Source organism: Psittacula echo (assembly GCF_963264785.1).
Source record: "Psittacula echo genome assembly, chromosome: 5".
Classification (NCBI taxonomy): domain Eukaryota; kingdom Metazoa; phylum Chordata; class Aves; order Psittaciformes; family Psittacidae; genus Psittacula; species Psittacula echo.
This window is the reverse complement of record NC_137739.1, coordinates 48,541,802-48,568,476: the sequence shown is the minus strand read 5'-3', so window position 1 is coordinate 48,568,476 and position 26,675 is coordinate 48,541,802. Positions and strand designations below refer to the sequence as shown.

Here is a 26,675-nt window from a genome sequence, read left to right as displayed (position 1 = left end):
TTGACTATTTGTACTGCTTTTTGGAGGTTGTCTCCTTTTTCATGCATTTCTATGTTAACACAATAGTACCCGTGCTAGACAGTACACTCTAACTCTACCAGAACTAGTTAAAATAGTGCACCGTTTCTTTAAGGAAAACTTGAGAAATTGTGCATATGTCAGTGCCTGTGAGTAGAAAACACTCGCAGTTGTAAAATGTATTAATTACAATGTGAATTGCAGCTTATTATAAATTAAAAAATAAGAAAACCACTGAAGTTTACTTCATATATATGGAAGAAGAATTTATGTTTATTCGCGACAAAGCCAGGTTCAAGATATAGTTGTAAATGTAGCCATGGCAGTATGACCCTTCGCAAGTCTTATTTATTCTGTTAAATTCCTCAGTTTTCAGATCTGTGAAACAAGGGTAATGTACTGGTACTTTACGAAGTCTAAGTAGTATTTGTCAAGCTATTAGATGCTAACAGGATCTAATAATAGATTTCTCCATTTGTAGTACTTCACTTTCTTTTATGAGAATAATTTTGTTGTTAATATTAGACATGAGACAAAGTATATATAAGGCAAATATAGAAGTTTGTTGATATGGGTACAAGTTGTGGACTTTCTTATGAGGAATTTTGTGCATTCATTTTCCTATTCTCTTTTTTTATATTCCCTTTTCTTGATGGTAACACATCTGTCCATTTAAAAAATCCAAGACGTGCACATGGAAAGCGTTTGTAAGGGAGCGTATTATGTGGCAAAATAAATGGTCTTGTGATTAGATTTGTAAAGTGACTCTGAGTTCTTTGTCTTTGTTGTGACAAATGTAGTCTTTTTATGGTACCTCCACTGCAAGGCAAACAAATTCATTGACATGAAGAGCAGTGCTTGGGGGCGGCAAATATTCCCTAATTCAAAGCCTATAATAACAAAATTCTCTCAGGGTTATGGGTTATAGTTTTGTAACATAGTAGTTCTTAAAATGCATTCATACATTAAATTTGGGTTCCACGTGCAGAATGTTAAATAGCTGGAAGCTGTTATTCAGTGGGACCAAACACAATGTTTTACATAACAAGTGCCTGTGCAGGGTAAACTGCCATTTCTCACACTCTAGGATAAAATAACATGGGCAAGCAGCTTGAATTAACTTACAGTAAAAGCAAGCTACAATATTGCTAGTACAGTTTTGATAGTAATTTACATAATTTAAATAGATTAAAACAAAATTTGCAGCTACCTGAGGGTGAGAATGTATGGGATTTGTGGTTGTGTAAATGTATAAGTAATCTCAGTTTAGTGATGTTTTAGTTGTGGCAATATGCAGAGATTAAAAAAATAAATGTATGCAGTATAGTTGGTAGTGGCATTCTTGCTGATATTGCTCTAAAATATTTTCTTTTCAAACTTCTTCCAGGCATATGTGGTATTTGTCTCTACATTAGGAGCACAATGGCTTGAAAGGAACTTCCCTGCCTTCCTTTTGCATACTCTATATCTTGTGTCTCAGTCTCACCCTAAAGCTATTCAGAGTCAGATGGATGTTATCGGCTGTCGCCGCTGTGTTTCATTTATCCTTCGAGCTACAGTAGGAGGCCTTCTTGGGGAAAAAGCTCAAATTGCAGCTGCCAAGGAGATTTGTCAGGCCATCTGGAAACTGAAGAAAGTTGTGGGTATGGGTCTAACAAGATTATCTATTTGGACCTCTGTTTCTCCTTTTTAAGTAATTGTCTAATTTCCTAATCCAGAGACTGCAGAAATAGAATATATAGTACTGATTTATTACCATAATAATGTAGAGGGCTTTTAATGGACTGCTTTTTTTTTAGCTTAAGCTGATTATTTGTTTGTGTGTGTATACTCACACGAGTACACATCATAAGAGTACACGTCTCTTGTAGCACTCTTCCCTGGTGATATCATTTTAACCAATTACAAATAAAGTAATAAATACATGCAGTAATAACATACAGACAGTATTGTAAGCTGATGTATGTCTAGCCAGATTCTGCTGCCTTGTTCAGAGCAGCTGACGCTGCTGATGGTTCAAAAAAGAAGCATTTGTTCCTGATTGACAAAATGAGCATTTCTCCTGGAGAAAACCTCTCTCGCATGATAAAGTCTTGTATACAGCTGCCAAAAAAAGCTGCTCATCTCCCACCAGAGGGGAAAAGAAAGAGAATGCTGGGCATAACCAGTCATCCCCTGGTATACAACTGCTTATTGTATCCCATTTAAATATCTAAATGTTAAATATCTCAACTGACATAATTATTTGTGTCTCAAAAGATGAAAAAACCTCCAGATTTTTCCCTCCCTTTATATTCCCCACCACCCCACCTTCTCGCTTGCTTACTTGCACTATTTCACTCCTTCTTTTTTGTCCCACTATGTAGTAAGTGGCAAGTTAAATGAAAGCATAATCTCTTCAAGTCACTTCAGTGAGGCTGAGAATAGCGTGCTCCTTAATGGCTGTTGTTCCCTATCACTTAAAAATAAGCAATTTGGTAGTTTTCATTTCAGCTTCTCACCTGCCCTCAAAGATGTTACCACACTATCCATGGGAGTAATAGAAATGTGCTTGTCTCAGTGAAGGTAAACCTTTATGAGAATGGTTTGGTCAATAATAATAATGGTAATGATAAATGCTCGTTTGGCAATATAAACAACTTACAAGAGCAAAATCTTTGTTCTGATCTGTTTGTTTCATTCTGGCAATGATTTCATGGGGATCTTCCTATGTTGTGTTATCAGATGGTGCAGTGAATGACAGTAACTTGGAAACAAAAATTAGTACAACAGATGTAACAGCAAGTCAGCATGTGCTTGTGTGTGCACTTCAGGAACTTGGAAGTCTCATCCATGGCTTGGGAACTACAGCAGCACCATTACTACAAGACTCCAGTACAGGTACAACCCCTGAATTATTTTGTGAACCAGAGTACAAAATACATTCATTTATTCACCATGATCTTCTCTGATTTCTTATGGCTAGACAGTCAATATTTTCAAATCTGCTAGGTTCCTTTGTGTGGCATTGACCATCACAACATTTCTTTCGGTGTGCAGTCTTCTCACCTGGACCTCCTTAGTAGTTCTATCCTTTTGTGTTTTCTTCCGCATAACTAACAAAGCCACAAAAAACAACAAACCAACCCCACAAAAAAAGACACAAAAACAGAACAAGAAAGGGGTTGGTAAGCTTTCATGCTGTACGAAATCTTCAGGTATTGTCCAAGGAGTTCTGTATCTTCTCTGACCTGCAATAGTACATTAATTTAAAACAAACAAACAAAAAAATCCATGTAAAATTTAACTCTGTTGATGGTTGTATTTGAAGTCCAACCCTTCTTAATGTTTACAGTAAATCTGTTCATTTGAGCTGTGTGTCTTCATCTGCCTTTATTTAGCTGCATTTATTCTGGATGTGTTCAAGCGGGCATCTGCTTCCTTGGTTATACTTACAGATTCTATGCATGTTTGTGGATAACTGTGTAACATGTTAGGTTTTCTTCATGTTGATACTTTTCAGGGTAACTTTTTTGAAAAGTATTTGGCTATTTCAATTTGATAAGAAATATTTCCCAATAAAAATCCACAGGGCTTTTTAAAGAGAAGTACAGACACTGGATAGTGGTGTGTTCAGCAGCCCTTTGTATACATTTTTGCTTGTTTCACAATCTGCTTGCATGTTTCTTAAGTATGTTAATGCATTTTATTTTTCAGGAGTTCTGGAAGCAGTAATTTCTGTCATTCTTCATCCCAGCATTTCAGTTAGACTCACAGCAGCTTGGTGTTTACGCTGTGTTGCAGTAGCATTGCCTTCCTATGTGTCCCTATTGTTGGATCGTTGCATTGAACGTCTTACTACATTGAAATCCTCCCCAGAAGCAGTAACTGGCTACAGTTTTGCTGTTGCTGCTTTGCTGGGTGCAGTAAAACACTGTCCTTTAGGAATTCCACATGGAAAAGGGAAGGTATGATCTGAATACTTTACGTACTGGCAGTTTTTTATTTTTTTACAGTACTATTTGCATGTATTCTTTATGACATAACCCAGTATACTAACGAGATACTTTATTTCCTCGAGAAGGTAATTTTGAAGCATACCATAAGTCAACTAAGCAAGTGTTTTTCTCACATTTGTCAGGATTTTGAATTTATCAGGAAATGTCACTGATGACCACTCATACTGTTATGTTTTTCTAATGAGGAAGTTTGCTGGAGGAGAGGTTTGTTGTTTTGGAACAGAGATCAGTTCTGTGGAGCTGTAAGGACTGATATTGAACAGCCTAAGAAAAGGTTTATCTGGAGAAGACATTTACTCAGTAGAGTTACATTTTTCAGAACTTCAAACTAAATTATTTACAGCAAGATCAAACGTTCTGCAATTCTGGCCCAGTTTGATGTTGGCTTGAATTAGAAAGCTGTCATTTAAGCAGTGTTAGTGGTGATAAAAGGCTAGTTTGGAGTAGACTTTGCCAAAGGAAAAGATCGTTTATATTTAAAAACACGATTAAACGTGTATACAGGGACTGTTGCATGCTGTGATGTTGGAAACAAGTTTCCTAGAAGGAAACTCATTCAACCACAGATTAAGCCAAATTAATATTTCTCAGGCCTATTAGTGACTCTCCAGTGTACAGTTTAGTCAATGCTTACACCAATAACAGCAATTATGTGTTATCTTGAAAATCTTTGGTCAAGTCCAAAGAAATCTTTAATCATGTCGAACAGATACATGCTTTCATTTCATTTTACAGAAGATAACAGCGACCAGTTTCTTGCATTAACATAGTTTAACTTGCAGCCTCTCCAAGATACAGTCTCTCCGCTAGCACAGATAGGACATACTGTGCTCTAAAGTTTTAGGGATATGCAGATGTAGAATTACAGACCAGGAGAAGCTGTTTCCATCTCAATGAGAACTTCATCCATGGAGTTATACTCACAGTTGGAACACCACAACGCAACATAAATGTCAGCAATACATGCTAATTCTCTGCATAATGTAGACACGTTCTCAGTTCTGAAAATACCTTTTCTGGAGCAAGTGGACATTAGAGAAGAAGTGGCACACTTTCATTCAAGGATTGTGAAGTTGTTTATTATTACAACTCTGTAAGATGAAAGGAATACTTTAGTACATTTGGAGTAATGTCCCTTGTAGTGACTTGCAGTGATTCCAAACCACCCTTTAGCTGTTGTTGAGTACTAACAGTTCCATGCCACTCCTTAATAGACATTGCTAGCTACAGTTCTCCACATTTAAAGACCCAGCTGCTGATGAAACAATTTATAAATGTTAGAAAAAAAAAAGAAACCACCACCTGAAAAGCTTGTTTTTCTTAGCTTTCAAATTTTTTTTCTTATGATTGCTGAAAGACCATGGGGAGAGAACAAAATTAATATCATTTGCCCAGTTATATAGAAGTGCCATTCAAATACTATACACCTAAATAAGCAGAACTAAAGTTTCTATTTAACAGAGAAAGTTAATTGTTAACAAAGATTTCTGTTAGATGAAAATAATAGGATGAAATAGGGTCAGGAGGAGGTATGGGAGGGCACAGAAAAGTGTGGGAGAAACACTATTCTGAGCTAAACTGGCAGGGAAGGAGAACAGAGGAGTCGACAAAAGCCCTTTCCCACTCTCTCCTAGGAACACTGCCAGATTCCAGGCTAGCTCCTCTTCTGGGGAGCTGAAAGAGACCAGTGTTAAATAGAGCAGTTTTGAAAAGGAAATATCAAACGTAGACAATAGTGAAATACCGAACAGACTGTATGTCTGTGAAATACTGGACAGAAGCTGTGTTATATTAATGTATTTTCCTTTGAGAGAGTGGTTAGAGTTGCAGGCGGAACCTATTGAGGAAAACAAAATAATTAGTGAGTTTGTGTGTACTTAGCATTCTGTACTAGTGCTTACAGTTCAAAAAAATCCTTCAAAAATGAGACATTTATCCTACTACATAGAAAAGTTGCCATAAATCATTAAATGTAATCCTTTCTAGGATGTTTGTCTTACAGGTAATTTAAGTATACTAAGCTGTTAGTGATTTTCAGTGGTATAATTTAACAAGGGTACTGCTTTAGACTTAAGTATTTTAACTGTCAGGAATCTATATAAATAGATTTCTTCATTTGCAGCCACCTGATAGCGTTATGGAACTGGGAAAACTAACATTTTCAGAATATTGAGGTTTGAAAGTGAACAAATTTCAAACTTTCATAAAGGAAACTTTCATGTGCAAACTTTCATGACACATTTTATAAGTGTGAAAATAAATTTTAGAAGGATGTTGTCTATACTGTCCAAATAAGTTATAATGTGTAAAAAAAATGATAGAAGGATGTTGTCTATACTGAGACTTTTAATGATATTGATAATCACTCTTCTTACTTGTAATACTAATTTATAAGCAGTTTGGTATGGTGACCAGACATAATGCAAAATATAAGAAATACTTTTTGGTGTAAGAGAAACATGATTGAAGCAAACCAGTTGCAGAATGTTTTGAGCATTTGTAGCCATAATTGTCCATAGACACAGTGCGTGTTCTTCCTTGTAAACTCTAGGTAGTTTGTGCTTTAGTATGAGTGCAGATTATCACCTTGCATGTAGCACATAATAGTAGGCATGTGCAATTATTGCAGAGAAGCTAAGATAGGATTAATTTTTAACTATACTATTATAACTTGTTTGTTTAGTCAAACCGTTTATTGATTAAAATACTGACAGAGATAATGATAGACCTTATTCTAAAATAAGGAGAAAAAGATTGTTACCCCTCTCACAGCTGCTTCTGAGCTGTAATTCATGTCTCATGCTATCCTTTTTCTACATAGTGACATAAAATATCAGAATGCTTCTATACTTGCAATGCAGTTCTGCGAGAACTATCACCTGTCACTGTACTACTGATAAAAGAAAGGGGACAAAGCAGCAAGGTAACTCATCCAGTACCTCACAAAACTTTTGAAGCCATTCTAGACTAGTACTGAAGTCAGTCATTGCAACTTCATGAGCCTGAGTTTATTGCCAGAGTATGAGAGAAAGATAGCATTCAGTTTTCAGGCACTGAAATAGAATTAAGTATCACAGCAAATAGTATTGAAATTATGTATGGTAGTTACTAACATGCTTATGCTCTGTTTTTGTCTTTAACTTTGAAGGTAATCATGACAGTAGCAGAGGATTTGTTGTGTTCTGCTTCTCAGAACAGTCGCATTTCACTGCAGCGAACACAGGCTGGATGGCTGTTGATAGCTGCCCTCATGACATTAGGTAGTAGCTTTCTACAGTTTTTCTTAAATTATATCAAGCTGTTCTGTGTTTTGTCTCTGACTTTAATTCTTTTGATGTTTCATTTAATTTACCACTGCAAAATAGTACTTTAAAACCCCCCAAAAATATTGATCAAAATATTTAGAAAATCTTTCTAAATAGAAGTGTTATTTCTTTTAAATTTGCTATTAGTTCATTGGGAGCAAAGTCTGAAAAACAGTGAGTGAGTGGGCGCGATATTAATGAAATGTAGACAATAAATTTCAAAATCAATCTAACCAAATGCCACTGTGGTCATGAAGAATTACACTAATATTTTTTAACATCTATTCCAATGCAAAATGAGCTAATAATTTGTATTTCCCTCTTGTCAGTCATTTAAATCTTATAGAACTTTCTGATATTTACTAGTGGTCAGATTATTGACTGTGATCACTAAATTACTAATGATGAATGTATTTTATCCATTTTGTTCACATTTTTAAAGCATCTTTCATATTTTCAGCTATTACTTTTGCCCAACAGCTCCCAGTTTTTTTCTTAAATTTGGGAAAACACACCTTGTGCATTGACCTATAAGAAATGTTTGCTTTTCTGAACATCACTATTGCTTATTACATCTCTTATGCTGGTGATACAGAGGGTCTGTGTTTAGTAAAACAGATGTTTTGGTCAGCTTTGTGGCATTCTAATAAATGTGTCAGTGGGTATGTAGTTATGTATGAAAATAGAGTACCAAGGCAGTAAACATTTGAGAAATTATATATGAGAAGGCTGGGAAAATAGCAGAAATTTTGCTCACTGTTATGAAGATTTTGTGAATATAGGAGAAAGAACCAATGAGAAAATAAAATTTTATTACACCTTACATTGGCATGATAACTGTCAACATTTACAGGTCCTGCAGTTGTCCAACACCATCTGCCACGAATGCTGTTACTGTGGAAGTGCATCTTTCCATCATCTCCTAAAGACCTAGAAACAGAGAAGACACGAGGAGATTCATTTACCTGGCAAGTAACACTGGAAGGTCGTGCTGGTGCTCTTTGTGGTAAGCAGGATTTACTGTGTCTTTCCCTGCATATTTATAGTTGGGCTGTTTGGTTTTTTTTCCTTCTGAAAGAACAACGATACTTCATATTGATTTTCTTCACTGGATGGTAAAGGATTTATTAACTCCCCAGCTTGTGTGTGTATATATGTACATATATATATATATTTACTTATATATATGTATGTTTCATTTTTGTAAACACAAAAAACCAGAAACAAAACCCAAGCTGGTTTTTTTTTCCTCTTGCTCTTCTAATCAGTTGATTTCCAAGCAGTAAATGATATCTGCTTGGAAAGGAAGGTTGATTCTCTTCTCTTGTTTAGCCTATCTATCATAGTAATGAATGAAGATCCAAACCAGGGGATGTTCTGCTTTTTATACAGTCTGTTATATTTGCTAAATAGCAGTTCTGTTCCTAATAGGTAACTTACTGTAAGCAAAGTAGAATTGGTGAGTCAGTCAAACACATTTGTAAGAGTGGGAAGACTCAGGTGAAAATTACAATAAGGAAGTTGCAATTCTCAGCCATTAAAGAGTGCTATGTATTTGGCTGCTGTCTGGTGGGTTGCAATTTTTCATCATGAAATGCTGTGAATTTGGGTTTCCAAGAGATGACTCCAGTGATCTTTAGATATAACACAAATGTGTTTCAGTCATGCATTCTGGAGTACTAAAGGGTCCTTTGCATTACAGAAATGTGAACCCTAGCATAGTGATAACCCCTCTCACTATTAAAATTTGTAGGAAAGTGTGGAGTTCAATAGTAATTTCATTTGGAAGTAGCCTAAACAATTAACTCCAGTTCAATTTTCATAAATAATGAAAAGTACTTTGTACATGTAAGTTGTTAAATTCTTAAAGTACAGTAATTAAGCTAATTTTAAATATAAAAACTAGCTAAGCAAGCAGTAGATTATCTGATCATGATTCTTCCCCCTTTTTTTTCCTACAATTATCGTGAAGTTGTGTTATATCCCATAACTCAATTCATTATAAAAAGGAAAAAATACTTGCATTTACAGAAGCAAATAAAAGTCAGGGTATGAATGTCCAAGCTGAAGACAGCAAAACACTGCATCTAGAAAAATAAATTTTTTAATTTCAGATTTTTATCACGTTCTTTAATTATTGGTCATAATATTAAAAAAAAATGCATGTTTTCTTCTACTTTTAAATGATTAGTGAGGTAAGAATGTGATTACTGCACTAATGTGACTTTTTTTCTTCTAGATATCTCACACTAAGTTAAAATCCAATTCCTTTTCTAGCTATCAAAAGCTTTGTTTCACACTGTGCTGGTCTCCTTACGGATGAAGTTGTTCAGAGGCTTCTTCCTCCTCTTCCAAGTGCTGTTGATTTATTGACACAGTAAGTGTTTGTATTAAACTGCTAAATGAGATTCTGGTTTTGAAAAGCTACAGAGTAATCTTCTTGTATTTGATTTAGTGCACTTTCTGGAGAACTTTCTTTCCAAGGTACAAAAGTTAGAGTACGGAATTCAGCAGTACAGCTGAAGGCTTTAGCTGTCATGATAATGTGTTTGCAGATTCCAGTATTGTGTAAAAAAAAAAAAAAAAATAGGGAAAAAATTATAGCATGGTTTTGTTAAGCTAGTGATTTTGTTGTGCTTTTTTAATCAAGCATACACATTTATGTTTATTTATGGCCATTTTTTATAAAATAAAAAATAGTTCAAGAATATGCTTGGGCAGAATGCTTTAGACATAGGCATTTTTTATATTTAGATTCAGAGTTAAGCCTGAAAGGGTTTTATAGTTTTAAACTTTTGCCTGCAGAATAGGTAGTAATGTATCTGGGCTCTAATTTAACTGACTTATTCCCACAAAAAAGTTAATTATAACGAACCTAGGTACAATAAAATTAAATAGAAAACTTTGTTTATTTTTCTAGTTTTAAATAGAAATAAGGACTGGGAATGGAGAACAGACATTCTGCCAGAGCATGTGAAATAAATTGTTTTCTTCTTCTATTGGTAATGCAAATCAAAACTGTACTTACAGTATGTATAGATTTTAAAAGTATTCAGTAGGGTGGTACAAATGAAACCGGAGGTGCTGAATAATGCTTAAAGGCCTTAACGTTACTGATGTGCTTTTTATATTTTAAGGCTTTCTTCAATAAATAAATCATATGGAAATTCTTTAAAAACACCTTCAACAGTTTACAGACATAAACTTTACGAACTACTAGCAGTATTGCCTCCAAAGACTTATGAAGGTATGTATTTCCTTATGAAGAGAAATGCATTTAAAATACCATGGTTTCATTTTCAAATTTTTGTTTGACATATATTCAGATAGCAAGAATTAGTTCCTTTTCTAATAAACACATTTTATTCCCTCTGTTTAAGTGTAATAAAATTGTAGTGAAGTCACTGTGGTTTTGAAAAGCTAGTATTTGTGATCTTCTTCCCCCCGTATTACAAATACAGACATTTGCCCTATTTTCAGTCGGAACTTGAATGCAGACAACCTTATGATTTTAAACTATTTGAATAATTTACTTTCTTTGATGCCTGTTTTACTTTCCATTGAATTCTAAATCAGAAAGCTGTCATCTTAGCCTAAATTAATTGTATATAGTCCACTGAATTTCATTTAACTGTTTCAAATATATTACAGATATATTAGTCTGTTCTGTGCAGATTGTGAATAAAAAAATTGTATTTAAAGAAAATTTCCAACAAAATCTGGGAATAGACTTACCTTTCTGTAGCAGAATATAGCTAGCAGTATTTAAAATCTAATCCAATAACTATGCAATCTAGTTAGACAGGCCTAACAGTTCAACTAAAACATTAAATACCTTTTTCATCTTTATATTTGCCATGGAGTACTGTGTGGACTCAAATAAGGAACCAGGGTGGTTTTGTCAATAGTAAAGAGAAGTACAGTGTATTTCATCAGGGCAGAGAGAATATCAAGCAATCAGGCACTGAATTGGCTGTGTCCTCTGTATGATAGAGGGAATCCTTACTGAAATAATCTGCTCCATCTAGTGGCAACTGCCAAGTGAATCTTTGCAGGGATAAATCCCTGACCTTTGTCTTAAAGCTGTTGTTGCATTAGAAGTCTGTAAATAACACTTGAAGCATAGCGTATATATTTGTGACTTGGGCTTTAACAACTGAAAATGACACCTCCATCCCTTACAGCAAGTTACTTGTTTTGTTCATTACAGGGGCGATGCTGTATAGAACACAAATATTTGGGTATGGGTGGGTTTGGTGGTTCTTATAATTTAGTCACAGAATAGTTAGGGTTTGAAAGGATCTTAAGATCATCTAGTTCCAACCCTCCTGCCATGGGCAGGGACACCTTACACTAGACCATGTCACCCAAGACTCCATCTTACCTGCCCTTGAACACTGCCAGGGATGGAGCGTTTACCACTTCTTTGGGAAGCCTGTTCCAGTGCCTCACCCACCCTCACAGTAAAGAACTTCTTCCTTATATCTAACCTGAACTTCCTCTGTTTTAAGTTTAAACCAATCGCCCCTTGTCATATCCCTACAGTCCCTAATGAGGAGGCCCTCTCTGGCATCATTCTTGGCCTAACTTCATTGAAAAATATACAGTGTTTTACAGTGTGATCTGCAAAACCTGACAGTGTGAGTGAGCATCCTAGCTGAGGATTCTGCATTCTAGAACCAATAAATAAATAAAAAATTTACAAGGTTTGTGATAAATAATAAGTGATCACCCTGCTGAAAGCTTTGTAAATAGCCTTAGAATCAAACCAGTAGTGTGACAGATGTACCCTCAGAGTTGTCCACCTGTTTGTAATACAGCAGTATGAGAGTGGGGGAAGAATGGAAAAGAATATATTGGCAGAGCTTATTTTCAAAGTCTGCTATATATTTTAACATATAAGTATGCATCATTTAAAAATGCAAAAAATTTTTAAGGTAAAGCTTTAAACACATACTGTTCTTTCCCATATGACAGCTTCATGCAGAAACTGTGAAATAAATGCAAATACTTGGATTTTTTAAAAAAACATTATGATTATGGAACCAAAGATGCTTTTTTCAATATCTGATTTTAGTCATTTTCACTGAGACGAATTTTAGGAGAACTCCTGTGTTGCAGTCCGGCACATTTTGCATGGCTCAGTGACATACTGAATAAGAAGCTTCCACCAGCTCATGGTTTTATTTCCTCCCTTTTCATTTTCTTCAACCTGGGTAGTTAGCCAGGGGCTAGAAACCTGCAAATTGTCTCTTTTTGAGTAAATCGGTGATGGGGACATGTACTAGGAGCTGCAACACAAGCTTTTAGTGTTTGCAAATAATGTGCAACACTTGTATTCTTCAGCACAATGGGAAGGAAAGAAAATACCCAGTTGAAAGCAGATTCTTTATTTGTAGTTCCAAGCCTCTTTCTTGATTCAAACCTTCAGATTTCTGAGGCCTGAGATACCAGGACTTGTTTAAGCTCTGCTTGTCCTTTCCTGCTCTCTTTCTGCCTCTCTGATCTTTTACTGCTTTCTATCATCACTAAAAGTTGATATCTGCCCAAACAGCAAAATTTTGTGTATGCTTACTATGAGTGTACATGAGTAATAGCTGATGTTTTGCATTATTTCAGCAATGACAAATATGAGCAAAATGTATTGGGTTAACTTGAAAATCAGTGAAGTACATGTAACATGCTTTAGTTCCTGTCTTCCATCATGTGTGAACGGTTAAGACTGCAATTTAGCTGATCCAAAGTATGAACTTGTTAAGCTGGGAAAAGTTAGTTCTGTTTCTAAGATGATGATTTATATTCTTGATAATTTTCATGTGTCATTAGTTTTGTACTATAATGTGCTCATGTTTTTGAGACCAAAACATTTATTTCCTGTTAATATAAAAAATTTAATCATTATAATGTCCAATTTGAGAATTCCACACAAATAATTTCAATAGTTTGCGTTTTGATTGTTAGATTTGATGTTTTCTGTGGCCTGAAATTAACGTGTTTTGTCAGGCAACTCATTAGGATTCTTTTCATTCTTCAGCTTTTTGTGCTTGTTATGTTTCACTGTCTAAACCATAAAATTCAATACAAGCATTCCCTTCTCTTTTTACATAGGATGAGATGAATAGCTAGAATGCTGGAACAGCATTCTGGCTCTGTACTTTGGACTGCTTTATGCTGGAGTAATATTACTTGACATGTTGAGGATGGCCAAGCATCTGGGGCTAAAAAAAAAATGTTAATTTGGTTAAAAGTTGCTGAGTATCTCCATTAACCTTTATTTGAAAAGTGTTTTCATAGGAAGGGCTTTTTTTTTTTTTTAATTGTGATCTATAATAATGGAAAAAGCAGTTTCTAGTTATTGTTTAATTATTATTGTTTTTTAAAGGCTCTGTTCCTGTCCTTTTTGCACTTATCTGTGCATTTTGGAATATATTTTATAGTGCTAGCCTTTTGCATTTAGATTTGAGGTAAGCATTTTGGGGAAAATTACATACTTGCTATTTAGTCAGGGAGGCAGGCAAAGCAACAGAAGCTTGCAGGAATAGAGCCTGGTGGGCACAGGGAATTGGGAGTAGGGAAATCAGCTTTCTCAGATGTATGCAAGATTCAGGAAGGGTAAAAGAGCTGATTAGAGCTACCAGATCCAGCTATACAAATGGTTCTGCTCATGGGGTGCTGATAACTGTGCTGTCACACGTGTTGACAAATTCGGAGCAACGTGAGTACAAACGGGTAATGGTGTTATCATCTAACAACAAAATTGAATGCAAAGTACTGATATGTGGACTTAAGCCTGCTCTTAATGCTAATATTCTCCATTTCATGAGGACTTGACTTTGCAATCATAGTGCTCTGGAGGTAAATTTTTATGTAATATTTGCATAAAGACTGTGTGTGCATTATTCAAGATCAGTTCTGCAGTGTTTTTCAACATATTTTACTGAACAGGTAAACTAGACCTTTCTCATCATATGTAGTTCAGTGCTAGAAATGTTCCCTCACTGCAGGGGCTATTTTAAAAACCTAAAGTAGTCTGACTTAGAATGCCTAATATTGCTGTTTATGTATAATGTACAATCTTGTTTGAAATAGTATGCACCAAAATATGTGATAGCTTAAACTACCAGTGTAAATTATCATAATATAACCTACAGTAAATTCCTCATGCTTTGCTTTTCACAAACTCCTGAAATAAGGGAGTACATTCTGTAGCTTTTGGTTATTTATCAGACTTATGGATGTTTGAAATTGCCTCTGCTTGCCAAGTCCAAGTATTACTTTGTGGTTATGTAATACATTCCACAGCATTAATTTTCAGCAAATGGAGGAAAATATGGCTGTGCTTGTAACTGCCTTTTTCCTCTATTTTAATTGTAAATGTAACTAACTTAATGGGCTAGCGGTTTTATGGCATTGTGCCTTCTGTGAAGGTAAAAGTCTCTGCTTTTCAACTTCTAGATTGCTGTATGTGCTTGCTTTGCTTATCTTAGTGCTTTGTTGTTTCCCCTGTAGCAAGAGTGTTCTCCAAGCAACTGTTTGAAGACTTAAGAAAACTGTTAGATGGATGTTGCTATTGCAGTATAAGTACGTTGCTCCCAAAGCTGCTTGTGGCAAGTAATAAACTGTAAATTTTGACTGTTTTGGTGTTTGTTCTTTTTTTCCTTTAAAGGAAGCTTCTGGACTGTTCTAAAAGAGTTAGTGACTGACTTGACTGTCCCAGATAGCCAGATTGATACCTCGACATTCTTGCTTCCACCCCTTTGTCATGAGAATGATCTCCTTTTACTTGGTCCCTTACTGCAGGAGACTGACCACCGATTTATTGAAGAGCAGGTACTTTTTGATCTAGTATAATCATGGGGGTGTATGTTCATACAGTTTAGTTATTGGGTCAGTGCTGGTTTTGACTTGGTCAAAAATAATGGCTACCACTTTATTCCTTCTTCCAGCTCCTTTTAGGTAACAGCATAGCTGGTGGCAGCCTGGAGTATGACCCTTACTCAATTTATGAGAAAGTTGCAAAAGGTGATTCAGTACCTAAACCTCTACCTCCCATATTGTCTGTTATCAGCGCAGCAACACGTTTGTTTGGAGTTACGTTTTCCCATGTAGCAGAATCCCACAGGTAAAGTGGTAACTGTTGGGGAATTTGGGTGGTGCTAAAATGGTCACAGTGTTTGAAACTGAACACAGACGAAAACAATTCTGTGAGCCTTCTGAATAATATAATTTAGACTAACAAATTATTAGACTTTTTGCTTAAAGTTACTCATAACTAAAAGGCATATCTAGCAAGAGATTACTATCATTATAATAAATTCTGCTGGCCAAGAGCAATGTTTTATTTCGATAGCCATATCAAAATTGGAGTTCATTTTAAAAGATATTACATGATTATTATAGTGCTTAGTACACAATTGCCTTAGACCAAAGAGGGACAAAAGAGGTAAGAAGCTGCAGTAAAATTTAACCCTTACACTGCCTATTCCATTATAAAAAGTGGATGGGAATAAACGAGTATGTGTCTTAACAGAGTTCTGTTAAGGTACGAGAATGCTGTAAAGGGATCACAGACTTCTGAGTTTGTGTGTATGTACCTTCCTACTGCACACATGGCATTTCGGGTTTTTTTCACGTTTATAAGCATGTGGGTTGCTGAGGCATGAAATTTCTCAAGATATTTGCATACTTTTGTTTATTCTGTGTGCTGCTCGTAATCTTCTTGAATGCAACACTAGAGCAAATCAGTTACTTTTTAATTAAACAGCTTTATCTTTTCAAAGCCAACTGCAGTTAAGCCTTGGATCATGATTGTTAGAGATGGTGATGTTTTGTTTATGTCGAGGGCGGGTGCTTAGCATGTGAGTCCTGAGGCTTGGTGTCTTGGCTGCTTGGAATGCTCGGATTCAGTGTAATCCTGAGGCAGCTGTTTGTATATGAGCATACCTGCCAATAAAATTGTCACATGCTTTATCATATATTATTCTGAGTTGCATTTACTTCGTTATTTTGTCTTCACCAACTGCTTTTTTTTTGTTGGGGTTTGGATTTTTTTTTTCTGTTTTTCTGGGCTTTCTGCCACTGCTGTCACCATGTTGCTGGTTGGTTTTCTTCACCTGTTTTTCAAGACCTGAACTAATTGCTGCATTTTCCTTTTCTTTTTCTTTTCCCTCCTCCTTTCTCAATTGTAAGTCAAAATGTATCATTTCCATACACAGTTGCTTTTAATAGCATCTGTCTAATGTTACTTAGATCTAAAGCAATTATTTGTGAACGCATGTGTTATAAGGAAACAAAGGCAAAAAGTTCACGTTCACAGAGTGATTACCTATCCTAATGTAGAATACAAAAATGCTTTGAGGTAGACAGGAATGCCAGTTGAGGAAAATGTTCAAAAGTTAGGGTAATAGATTTGTTTCATCTCCGTTTCTATAATATATAGGCTTTGTTATATGTTTTAAAATAAAAAAAGCTTGACTTGTTTTCTTAATTTTTGATTCTGTGTTTTTTTTTTCTCTGGTTTTAAGGCTCCAGGTATTAGAACAGTTGTTGAATTCCATAAAGCAAACAAAAGGATCACGCCAGCAAATAGTACAACTAAATGTTGTGTCAGCCTTTTCTACTTCCTTAAAGGTAAACCTCCTTTGTTTCAGTCTCTGTGTCTGAAACATGGCATCTGTCAGTTCAAATGTTTCTACACAGAACTTCTTGTTTTGATTATCAGTCATGGTGAAGATCAGTCCTGTTTTCTGTGATTATATATTGGTTTGTGATGTCACAATTTTCTTAAGTGCTGAAAAGTCACAGTTTAATTTTTCCTTTTTTTTCATAGAATGGTTTTGTTTAGAAGGGACCTTAAAGATCATTCAGTTCCAACCCCACTGCCATGGGCAGGAACACCTTCCAGTAGACCAGGTTGCTCAGAGCCCCGTCCAACCTGGCCTTGAGCACTTCCAGGGATGGGGCATCCACAGCTTCTCTGGGCAACCTGTTTCAGTGTCTTGCCACCCTCACAGGAGCTTCTCGTTCATCCATGCAAGCATCCAAGCCTGACTTCCTCTTTGTCAGGATGCATTGCGCCTGAGCTTGGAGAAAGCAATCCTTGAATATTAAACAGCTTTCTTGGGTCCCTCTTCTATCCAGGGCTTTATCCCATGGTACTCCACCAAGCAGATCTCTCAAGAGGCCAGAGTCTGCTCTCCTGAAGTGCAGGGTAGCAAGCTTGCTGTCGCCCTCCTCACCACCTTCACTGTCTCAAACTCCAGCATTTCACGGTCACTGCAGCCAAGGCTGCCCTCCAGCCTCACATTTCCCACCAGTCCCTCCCGGTTGTTGAGGACAAGGTCCAGAATAGCCCCTCTTCTGGTTAATTCCTCTGTTACTTAGACAAGGAAGTTACCAACACATTCCAGGAAGCTCCTGGACTACTTACGCCATGCTGTGTTGTCCCTCCAGAAGGTATCAGGGTGGCTGAGGTCCCTCATGAGCACCAGGGCTTGTGAACATGAGAGTGCACCTAACTGTCTATAGGGGGCCTCATCCAGTTGGTCTTCCTGATTGGGTAGTCTCCGCCCCCTGTCGTTGCCCTCCTTTTAATCTTGTCCCACAAGATCTCAGTCAGTTCCTCATCCATCCCCAGGCAAATTAAAATCCATGCACTCCAGCTGGCTTTTAAAGTTTGCAATGATGTATGTGGAGTTTGACTTCTAATTCTCAAACCAGGAAATAAAAAGAGAGTAAATCCTTAGATAAAAGGGGAAGAAAATCAACTTCCTTCTGCAGGTCTTGTAATTTTTGCATGACTGCCAGAAAAAGATATTCTGATTACTATACTGTCTTGCTGTTAAATATATTTAATATCTATTTTTAGCACTTGGCTAACTGCAAGGGAAGTTTAGGTCCAGAAGAAGTTAGAAGGACTGCCCTGACCTTGGTAATGGGTGCCTTGGAGAGCAATAATCCACTCCTAAGATGTGCTGCAGCAGAGTGTTTGGCCAGGTTGGCACAGGTGGTTTCAGATACTGCCTTCACTGCTGGATTAGCGCAAGTCAGTTTTGACAAGTAAGTTCATAAAATGTGGTAAGTTAGTGGCTGAGTTTATAAAAAATGTTTGAGAAATCTACCTGACCCATAATATGATAATTTTTAGAAGCTGGTTTCCTTCATGACTTTATGTCACTTCAGACATTAACAGGGAAAAGTACTGCCTGACTTCTGTTTACATCTTTCAGGTTTGATGATCTTTAAGAAGATTGTCTAAGTAAGCATGTAGACTTTAAAATAAAGGTAAATTGGCTGCTGTTCTAGCCACACCATTTAAGCATATCTAAAACATTTTCGGTACTTCCTTCAGATAAGAGATGATAAATGAACTTAGACTTTCAGCAATATAGCACTGTCTAATAAAACATTTTGCTGATTATATACTAGAAGTTCTATTTGGAGATGTGATTAGTAGTCTCAGTCTTGGTGATTACACTAACAGCTGTTTTTTTCCCTTATAATTAATAGGCTAAAATCTGCTAGGGATGTGGTATCAAGAACAGGTCATTCTTTGGCTCTGGGATGTCTGTATAGGTACCTAGGAGGAATAGGTTCTACTCAGCACCTGAATGCATGTGTTGGAATCCTTTATACTTTGTCTCAGGACAGTACTTCTCCTGATGTACAGGTACTTGTCACTTACCTAAAAATGTTATATTACAAATTAACTGATTTATATTCTGGAGTATAAGTGTTTTTTATTGCAAGAATAACACTTCACAACCTTTTAGGCATACCTTACGGGTGTTGGCTGGAGCAGCAAAGGCAATGGAAACCATAGCTCCTGCTTGAAATCCACCTTCCAAGAAAGAATCATGATGAGATATGGGAGGTTCTTATTTAATGATCAGTGAGGCTGATAATGCTAAAATATGCTGGCTTCAAAAGCAATATCTGATGTTTTAGGAGTTAATTTCACATTCACCTGTATCTTGACCTTGGCTAGATAGTACCTGGGTTTTTTTGTTCATACCAGTTTTTGTCTCTGCTACAATGGTTGTCTTCTAGCATTTTTTGTTGAAGGGTTATGTAGTAAAAATACAGAGATTTGTAGCCTCAGTGTTGTAGAACTTGGTAAGTATACTTCCTTGAATAAGGCAAGATATTTTGAAGACTAATTCACATTATTTCTCCATGGCTAAAACTGTTATCTGTCAGAAAAACTTTAAGAGACATTGAGTGTATTCAATATTGTTGCCTAAATCTCAGTTAAAGATTTTTTTTAAGCTTTATCCGCAGTATCTTTACACAGAGAAGAACTGTATGTTGACATGCAACTTCTATTACACTTATTTACTGAATTTCTTTTGAACTATCAGATTTTTAAAAGATCTTACATTTATTCTATTGTATAGATATTACATGACTGCTTCTCTTATTTTACAGGCATGGGCACTACACTCTCTGTCACTGATAGTAGATTTAGCTGGCCCCTTGTATCACGTGCATGTGGAACCTACCTTATCTCTTGTTCTCATGTTGTTGTTGACTGTGCCTCCTGCTTACGCTGAAGTCCACCAAAGCCTTGGTCGCTGTTTAAATGCACTTATCACCACGCTGGGCCCTGAGTTACAAGGTACACAACATGCAATAGTGTCAGCTTTGTTTGGTGTAGCAACAAAATTGCTAAATATTGTTTGAATGTGTAATACAAGTTTTATTAACAGATAAGTGCATGCTAAGTGTTTTTTCTTATTGTAAGACAGTATTTCCATAGGCCATGAGTTTATGCAATCAAGATGACATGACTGCAAGTTTTCCAAAAATAGTATTTCTCTTTGACGTCTTTCCATATGTTTGAACTGGTTCTCCAAGCCTTGCCTTGGGCTGAAAATTCATACATTTAGCATGAAACAGAAGGTATTAATATTTCAAGAGTTAGAAGCCAGTCTGTGTCCTAGTTATGATGTAGACATTTAAAATATTCATCTAAATCAACTTTTAGATAGCTGGACACTGAAATCTCATTTGTATCAGAGTATAACACAAATAGAGAAGGTATGCTTCAAAAGGATGAGAGTTATGGGTGGCTTGGGAAAAAGGCAGGTATCATGTTTTGAAAAACAAGTTGATGTTTTAAAAACAAAAAACAAAACCCTTTTTTAATTCTGAATATAGGCAGCAGTACTACAGTTTCAGCCTTAAGAACTTCCTGCCTCCTGGGCTGTGCGGTGATGCAGGATAATCCTGACTGCCTTGTTCAGGCTCAAGCAATCTCTTGCCTTCAGCAGCTTCACATGTTTGCTCCTCGACATGTTAACTTGTCTAGCCTTGTCAGCTGCCTGTGTGTGAGTATATCTTTACTAGTTTATATGCTTGTATTTTAAGACATTCTGTTCAGAAACATTAAAAAATACCGATGCTTGTTTAACCAGAGAAACTGATCATTGTGTAGGGCTGAAGTGTTCCATATCCTCCTGCAGGCAAGTGTCCTCTATGTTTTTAATTTTTTTCCACACTTTCTGCTTCCCCTTTACAAGATGAGCACATTCTGTAAAAATATTGGCCTTCTGAAGTGCTTGCGGGTGCATTCTGCTGCTCTTACTAAGGCCAGTTCTCTGGCAGGATATACCATGCATGACAACTGTGTGCTGGATTTTTACCAGCTATTTTATGTTGGTCAGTTTTTTTCCTCTGCTGCTTTTTGTCTTAGGTGAAGGATTAAAAAAAAAAAAAAGAATTGTTTTGTTTGGGTCTGTTTTTCCAGAATGGTGAAAAACTGTAGATTTCTCTGGTTTGTAATTTCTGTAGCACTAGTGCTTCAGCCTGCTGACTTCTTGGCAGTCAGTATAAAAATTTCTGACACTTAAGTAACAGTCAAACTAGGTCCTTGGAACAAATCAATAGAAGTTTTTTTTTCAGCCCTGTTTGAGAAAGAGGGTGTGAGGGAGGTTGTTTCCTGGGGTTGCTTTTTGTTTGGTTTTGCCCCCCCCACCCCCCCCCCAGTTTTCCTCTCTGCTGCTCTGAAGCACTTTGTTCTGTAGGGAAAGCAAAAGTAATTTCCTGATAGCTGTTAGCCTTGGTGGGTTTTCAGGGGATAGCTAGGGTTGTGTTTGTTTGGGGGGGGGATGGGATGCTTGTTTTTTTTGTTGTTGCCTTTTTTTTTTTTTTTAATAAGATCACCCAGTCTCCCTGTAAGTCAGAGAGAAACAAAAAAACCACAGACATTAAGGTAGGGTTGGGTTTTTTAATATTTTCCTTCCATTATCTTTGTTATGTTTGACAAGAAACATGGTCGTGGAGCCAGGAAAAATTGAAGGACAAGCTCTTTCAGCACCACATTGTGTTAGGCATGGGTATACTGGTTCCAGAATAACTGGAATTCATTTGAAGCATTTGGGGTTTTTAAGATATACCATTTTCTCTTCTCTGGGTAAAACACTCTTTTTTTCTTGCATCAATAAAATCACAAAACATCATATAAGTCACTTTCTTGCTCATAGGATGTATTAGCATTTGGGACCATATGTAAGTCCGTATACGATCTGCTTCTATATACAGTATGATCTCTCTTAACTAATAGCAAGTACTTAATAATAACGAGGATGTCATGATAAATTTGTCTATGCAATGTTACTGATTTTCATTGTTTTTATAAATTGTTTCAAAGTACTTCATACAGGACTTTAGTGACTTTTTAATATAAAATTACTCATTTAAGAAGAAGCATGTTTCATGGCTCGAGTGTTCATGTGTCTCTCTAAATGTGTATATTCACCTCTACCCCAGAAGCAATTGTGAACTTCATGGGGGAGTTCCACCAAAAAATCAGTGGCCTTATATGGGTGAATTCTTCTCATTTTCATGAACTTGTTACAGAACTACTGCCAATTGATGCTGACAATTCAGTAAATGTCAATACATCTCTAATAAGAGTGTCATAAACAAAGAAGGTTTGAGTGTGTGCTTTGCAGGTCTGTGAGAAGATCATTGCACAAGCAGACTTCTGCATTTGTAAATCCTCTGTGTAGTTTCCACCTACTAAGTCACCATCTTGTGAGGGAAGTAGGATAAAGTATTGGACTCTCCATGGGTTTAAATTTCTGCAGGTGGAGAGCAATGTGTGACTGCTCCCTTGCAGCACATTTGGAAGTCTTAAGGGGAAGTAAAGTATAAAAGCTGGGCACTAGACACTGGATATTCACCATTGCATTGTTTATTCAAGGCAGAAAAAGACAAGAGCAAAGAATCTGTGGTCAGATAAGTGATCTTTTCGTCCTCTGTCCATAGAAATACGCATTCTTACTCATAAAATCTTGAAAATAAATGTGCAAAGAATTTCTTTTTTAGTAACATTTGAACCAAATCCCGTCTTCACCCTTTCTCCTCAAGGTTTCTGTGTCTTTAAACTTGTCTATTTCAGAATTTTTAAAAGGTATTTTCTCTTTCTCTTCCTTTTCCCCCTCATCTTCTCTCTCTTCTCCCATTTCTTTTATAAATAAATGTAGCACTAGCCATGCCAACGCGATTTCTGTGAGCAGCTGCAGGCTTCCCCCTCCATCTGTATTTACACCCACTAGAGCATGAGATGGTTCAGGTCCCCGAAGTATTTAGGCTGTTGAATTTGTGACTATGCTAGCACTTACAGAACAGGACTCAGGCAGTGGATACACAACTTCACTTGACTCGTTTGGTTTTGGTTTTAATTGTGTATTTGTGCCTGTCATTATCTAGTGTCCCTTCTGAAAGTATTCCTTGTTTGTCCATTGGATCTTTTTTCATAGGGCTTTGCATCTAATAGTAATGCTTATCCTGCAAGTTGAATTCTTGGCTCCAGCAGAATAGAAATCATATACTTTTAATCATGCCTAACATTAGCTCTAAAGCTAACTTAGGTGAGCACAGATTTCTGAAGAGCTTATCTGTGTAATCTTACGATATAGTGAACACCGGTTTTCAGCTGGAAGACATTAAAGGTATTTTGAAACACAATAAGTGTACAGTGTCCATAATACGCTCTGCTATTCTCTTTGTACTGTTTAAGTATTAATTTTAGGGGCAGCTGGCTTGCAATTTAAGTGTGTACAACGTTAAATATAAGATAAATGAACTAAGTAACCTAGGGGTTTGTTATGTTTGAGGTAAGAATCTGAATTTTAATATATGTCTCCATGTGTGGTTGGTATCACTGTGATATCTATATTTTGGTTTTGTCATGACTGGTTTGTCATTTGTTTTTGTGCAGGAAATCTTGTTGGATAATTCTGTGTTGGTAGGTCCCTGTGCCTTGTTAATCCTAAACTTTTGCAGTTTGCCGTGGTGTTTTTTATTTCACCTTTTATCTTTTCCTTTTAACCATTTTAATGTAATTTCTTTTAGCATGTCAAGTGACATTTGATTGTCATCCTAACCAGACCCTTCCTAACTTTCTGCAGATGCCAGGCATACATTTCATTTATGTGTTTAGTGAGACATAATTTTATTTTTAACATGTTAAGCACAGAAGGGGAACTGTTCATTTAAGTTTGTATGTGATGCTTGCATTTTGTGTCTGTTATTTAGTCCTATCCCCTGCTTAGAAGAGAGAATGAGACAGGTGAAAAATGTGCATCTTGCATTACTCAGCAGCCTGAACTGGATCCTCCGTTTTTTCCCTATTAAAAATGAGCACGGAATTTATGCATGTCCAACTTGAAGTAGAATGTATAGAGTGCTTGCATAAATATTGCATTAAAAAACTCACTTGTTTTTAAAGTTTCAATTAAAGTATCTTGCAGACATACTCATTGAGTCAGATTTCTTTCCTTTTAGAAGAATTATGCAGAGATTGCATCTTTGTGTGTATTAAACATGTAATTCTGAGTATTGTAGATTCATGTGCATGCATAGGCATTCAAAAGATGAAGCTTGTTTTGTTAATGTAACAAAGCTGCAATTCTGTTACCACTTTTTTTCCTTAAGTTGTTCTTTTTAACTGTATGTTAACTAATATATATTAGTCATTTTGACTAACATACATTAACCTGTTGCTGACAAATGAAGTGCATGACCTTGCTGCAAGGTTTCCCTGCAGCAGACACTCAGCTCTGTCTATTTTAAGGATGGCAACAGCTAAGGGTGCACAGTTGCTAAGTTGTAGAGAATTATTTTTTTATGATAGCCTAATCTTAATTTAAAAGAAGCTGCATAGGTATTGGTGTAGCTATCTTGCCTGGCCACACAGCTGGTTCATTGTGTCTTTGGAATCTCTTTCAGAATATTCTGAAAATTGAAAGCCAGCAAATAAAAATAAAATAAAAAAACAACCAAACAAACAAAAAAACCCTGGATATGTCATGGTTTTTCCTTGTTCCTGTAAAAGTGAATCTGTTATAATGTGTTTTTCAGTATAAAGAACAAACACGGGCCTGGTGGTGTTAAAATATGGTGATGCTATAAAATTTTTTTCCAGAAATTGCTCAGGAGAGCTGACTTGTCTCAGTGTGATACATTCACCAGTAACTCTCACCCTTCCTCTCACTCCTTTAAAATGTACTTTGATGTAATCTGAGTATATAATATTTTTTGTGATGAAATTGCAGCAGTGCTGTTTTTGCCCTTTCCTATAAACTTCATTTCATGCATGGGAGTTCAGATTTACTAATGCCTGATTAACTGTCTCACCCTTGGTTATCACAGTATCACAGTATGCTAGAGATTGAAAGGGACCTCAAAAGGTTGGCATTTCTCTAGTTACGTTTTAGGATGATTAGAGTAATTTTCTCTTGCACTGAGTTTTCAAGCTCCTTATATATACCCTGTAGTCAAAGAACAGAGTTCGTTGTTCTTTGAGACCATGATTTAGCTGTCACTGAAGTTAATGTGTGTCTTCCTACTTCCTACTGGTGGGAACCCAAACCAGTCTTACAAGTTACCTTTGATGAGAAAATGTTAAAAGTACTGATACATTAAAATTGATTACAGGTGTTGCAAAACCTTTCATTTGGGATTAAAAAAAAAAAAAAGAAAAAAAATAGCTGAGCAAAAATAGCATCAATTAAATGCTTACTGACTTCACAGATTTGTCATAACTGCAATTGTTCTGAAAATACTAGCCTTACTGAGGTATTACTATAAACATGTGTTAGCCACCTTACTGTTTCTTCTTGCATATTTCAGGTGAATCTTTGTAGCTCATACTTATTATTGAGACGCGCAGTGGTAGCATGCTTACGTCAACTTGTGCAAAGAGAAGCTGCTGAGGTATCAGAATATGCTGTTGCATTAGTGAAAGAGAACAGAGAAGATTTTACTCCAGGTGATGTATTGAAGTTTTGACATCAAAGATCTTGAAACATTGATAAAGAGTTTTAAATTTTGCTATGGGTATGAAAATTTCCTAAAGTTTTTTGGGGTGTTTTGCTAAAAGGCCTGAGAATGATCTCTAGTTCATCCGAGGATGATGGTAATAAATGATTTCACTTTCAATTTCAATTCAGGCTGATTTGGAAACTTTCAAAAAAGATAGGTTTCCTGGATTCAGCTGTAACAGTTATTTTTCTCCTTCTTAGTAGCTGGTGCTAAACTGTGACAATAGGCTATAATGATTTTGTAAAGCTGCTTTTTAAAATTGGTCATATTGGACAAATAAATATTGGACATATTCATTTAACAAATTATTTCCATGTGTCTGGTTTTGAACTTTGTTGGAGAAAAATTTTAATTTCCTTTTCAAGTTAAAACATTGTTTTAGAGTCACCTCATGAGTAAGTGTGAAGAATGAGATGGCCAAAGATAATGCTTCTCAGAAGCTCACATGCTCTGGTGATGGTAATGCTGTGAAATTCAGAGTAGGATCCCCCCACCCCTGGGTAACTTTTTCCTTCTTGTTAGTACATTTCTGGAGAAGTTCAAAGTTTGTTTTGTATTCAGATGGTTTAGATATGGTATGAAAGGAATTAATACTGTTATTTCAGAAGTATTTCAGGACTAGATACTTGTTCACAAAATACTCTGGTATGCAACCTTCAGTCGGGTTTCTATGGTCATTACTGCAGTTTTGTGATGCACAGCATTCAGCTCACAGACTTTGTTCTTAGCAGATGTTAACATCAGAGAAATAGGCCTGGAGGGGGCATTGCTCAGCTTGCTGGACAAAGAATTGGATCAAAGATTGTGCCAAGATATCAAAGAGACTCTGACTCATATGCTTACTTCAATGGCAGTTGAAAAGCTTTCTTTTTGGCTGAAGCTTTGTAAAGATGTTCTTGCTGCCTCAGCTGGTAAGTCCTAATACACTGTAGTTGAGAACACAATGAAAATAAGGCCAGCAGCATGACATTGAGGGAAAGTATTTTTGTTTCTTGAATGCTTAACATTTATGAAGTGTATCATT

At 36.3% G+C, this 26,675-nt stretch overlaps 1 protein-coding gene across 1 annotated transcript in view; it reads left to right on the top strand.

The window, feature by feature from the left end:
* Positions 1-26,675, top strand: part of HEATR5A (HEAT repeat containing 5A) — a 69,989-nt gene that overhangs the window by 10,826 nt on the left and 32,488 nt on the right. Inside the window, exons 7-22 of the mRNA XM_080617668.1 lie at positions 1,406-1,661; positions 2,743-2,898; positions 3,715-3,965; positions 7,165-7,276; positions 8,175-8,327; positions 9,599-9,698; positions 10,459-10,572; positions 14,992-15,151; positions 15,268-15,443; positions 16,846-16,951; positions 18,189-18,379; positions 18,830-18,989; positions 19,748-19,937; positions 20,480-20,649; positions 25,460-25,598; positions 26,383-26,562. Of these exons, the coding sequence (XP_080473794.1) occupies positions 1,406-1,661; positions 2,743-2,898; positions 3,715-3,965; positions 7,165-7,276; positions 8,175-8,327; positions 9,599-9,698; positions 10,459-10,572; positions 14,992-15,151; positions 15,268-15,443; positions 16,846-16,951; positions 18,189-18,379; positions 18,830-18,989; positions 19,748-19,937; positions 20,480-20,649; positions 25,460-25,598; positions 26,383-26,562 (2,614 nt within the window). The remainder of the gene's footprint in view (positions 1-1,405; positions 1,662-2,742; positions 2,899-3,714; positions 3,966-7,164; positions 7,277-8,174; positions 8,328-9,598; positions 9,699-10,458; positions 10,573-14,991; positions 15,152-15,267; positions 15,444-16,845; positions 16,952-18,188; positions 18,380-18,829; positions 18,990-19,747; positions 19,938-20,479; positions 20,650-25,459; positions 25,599-26,382; positions 26,563-26,675) is intronic.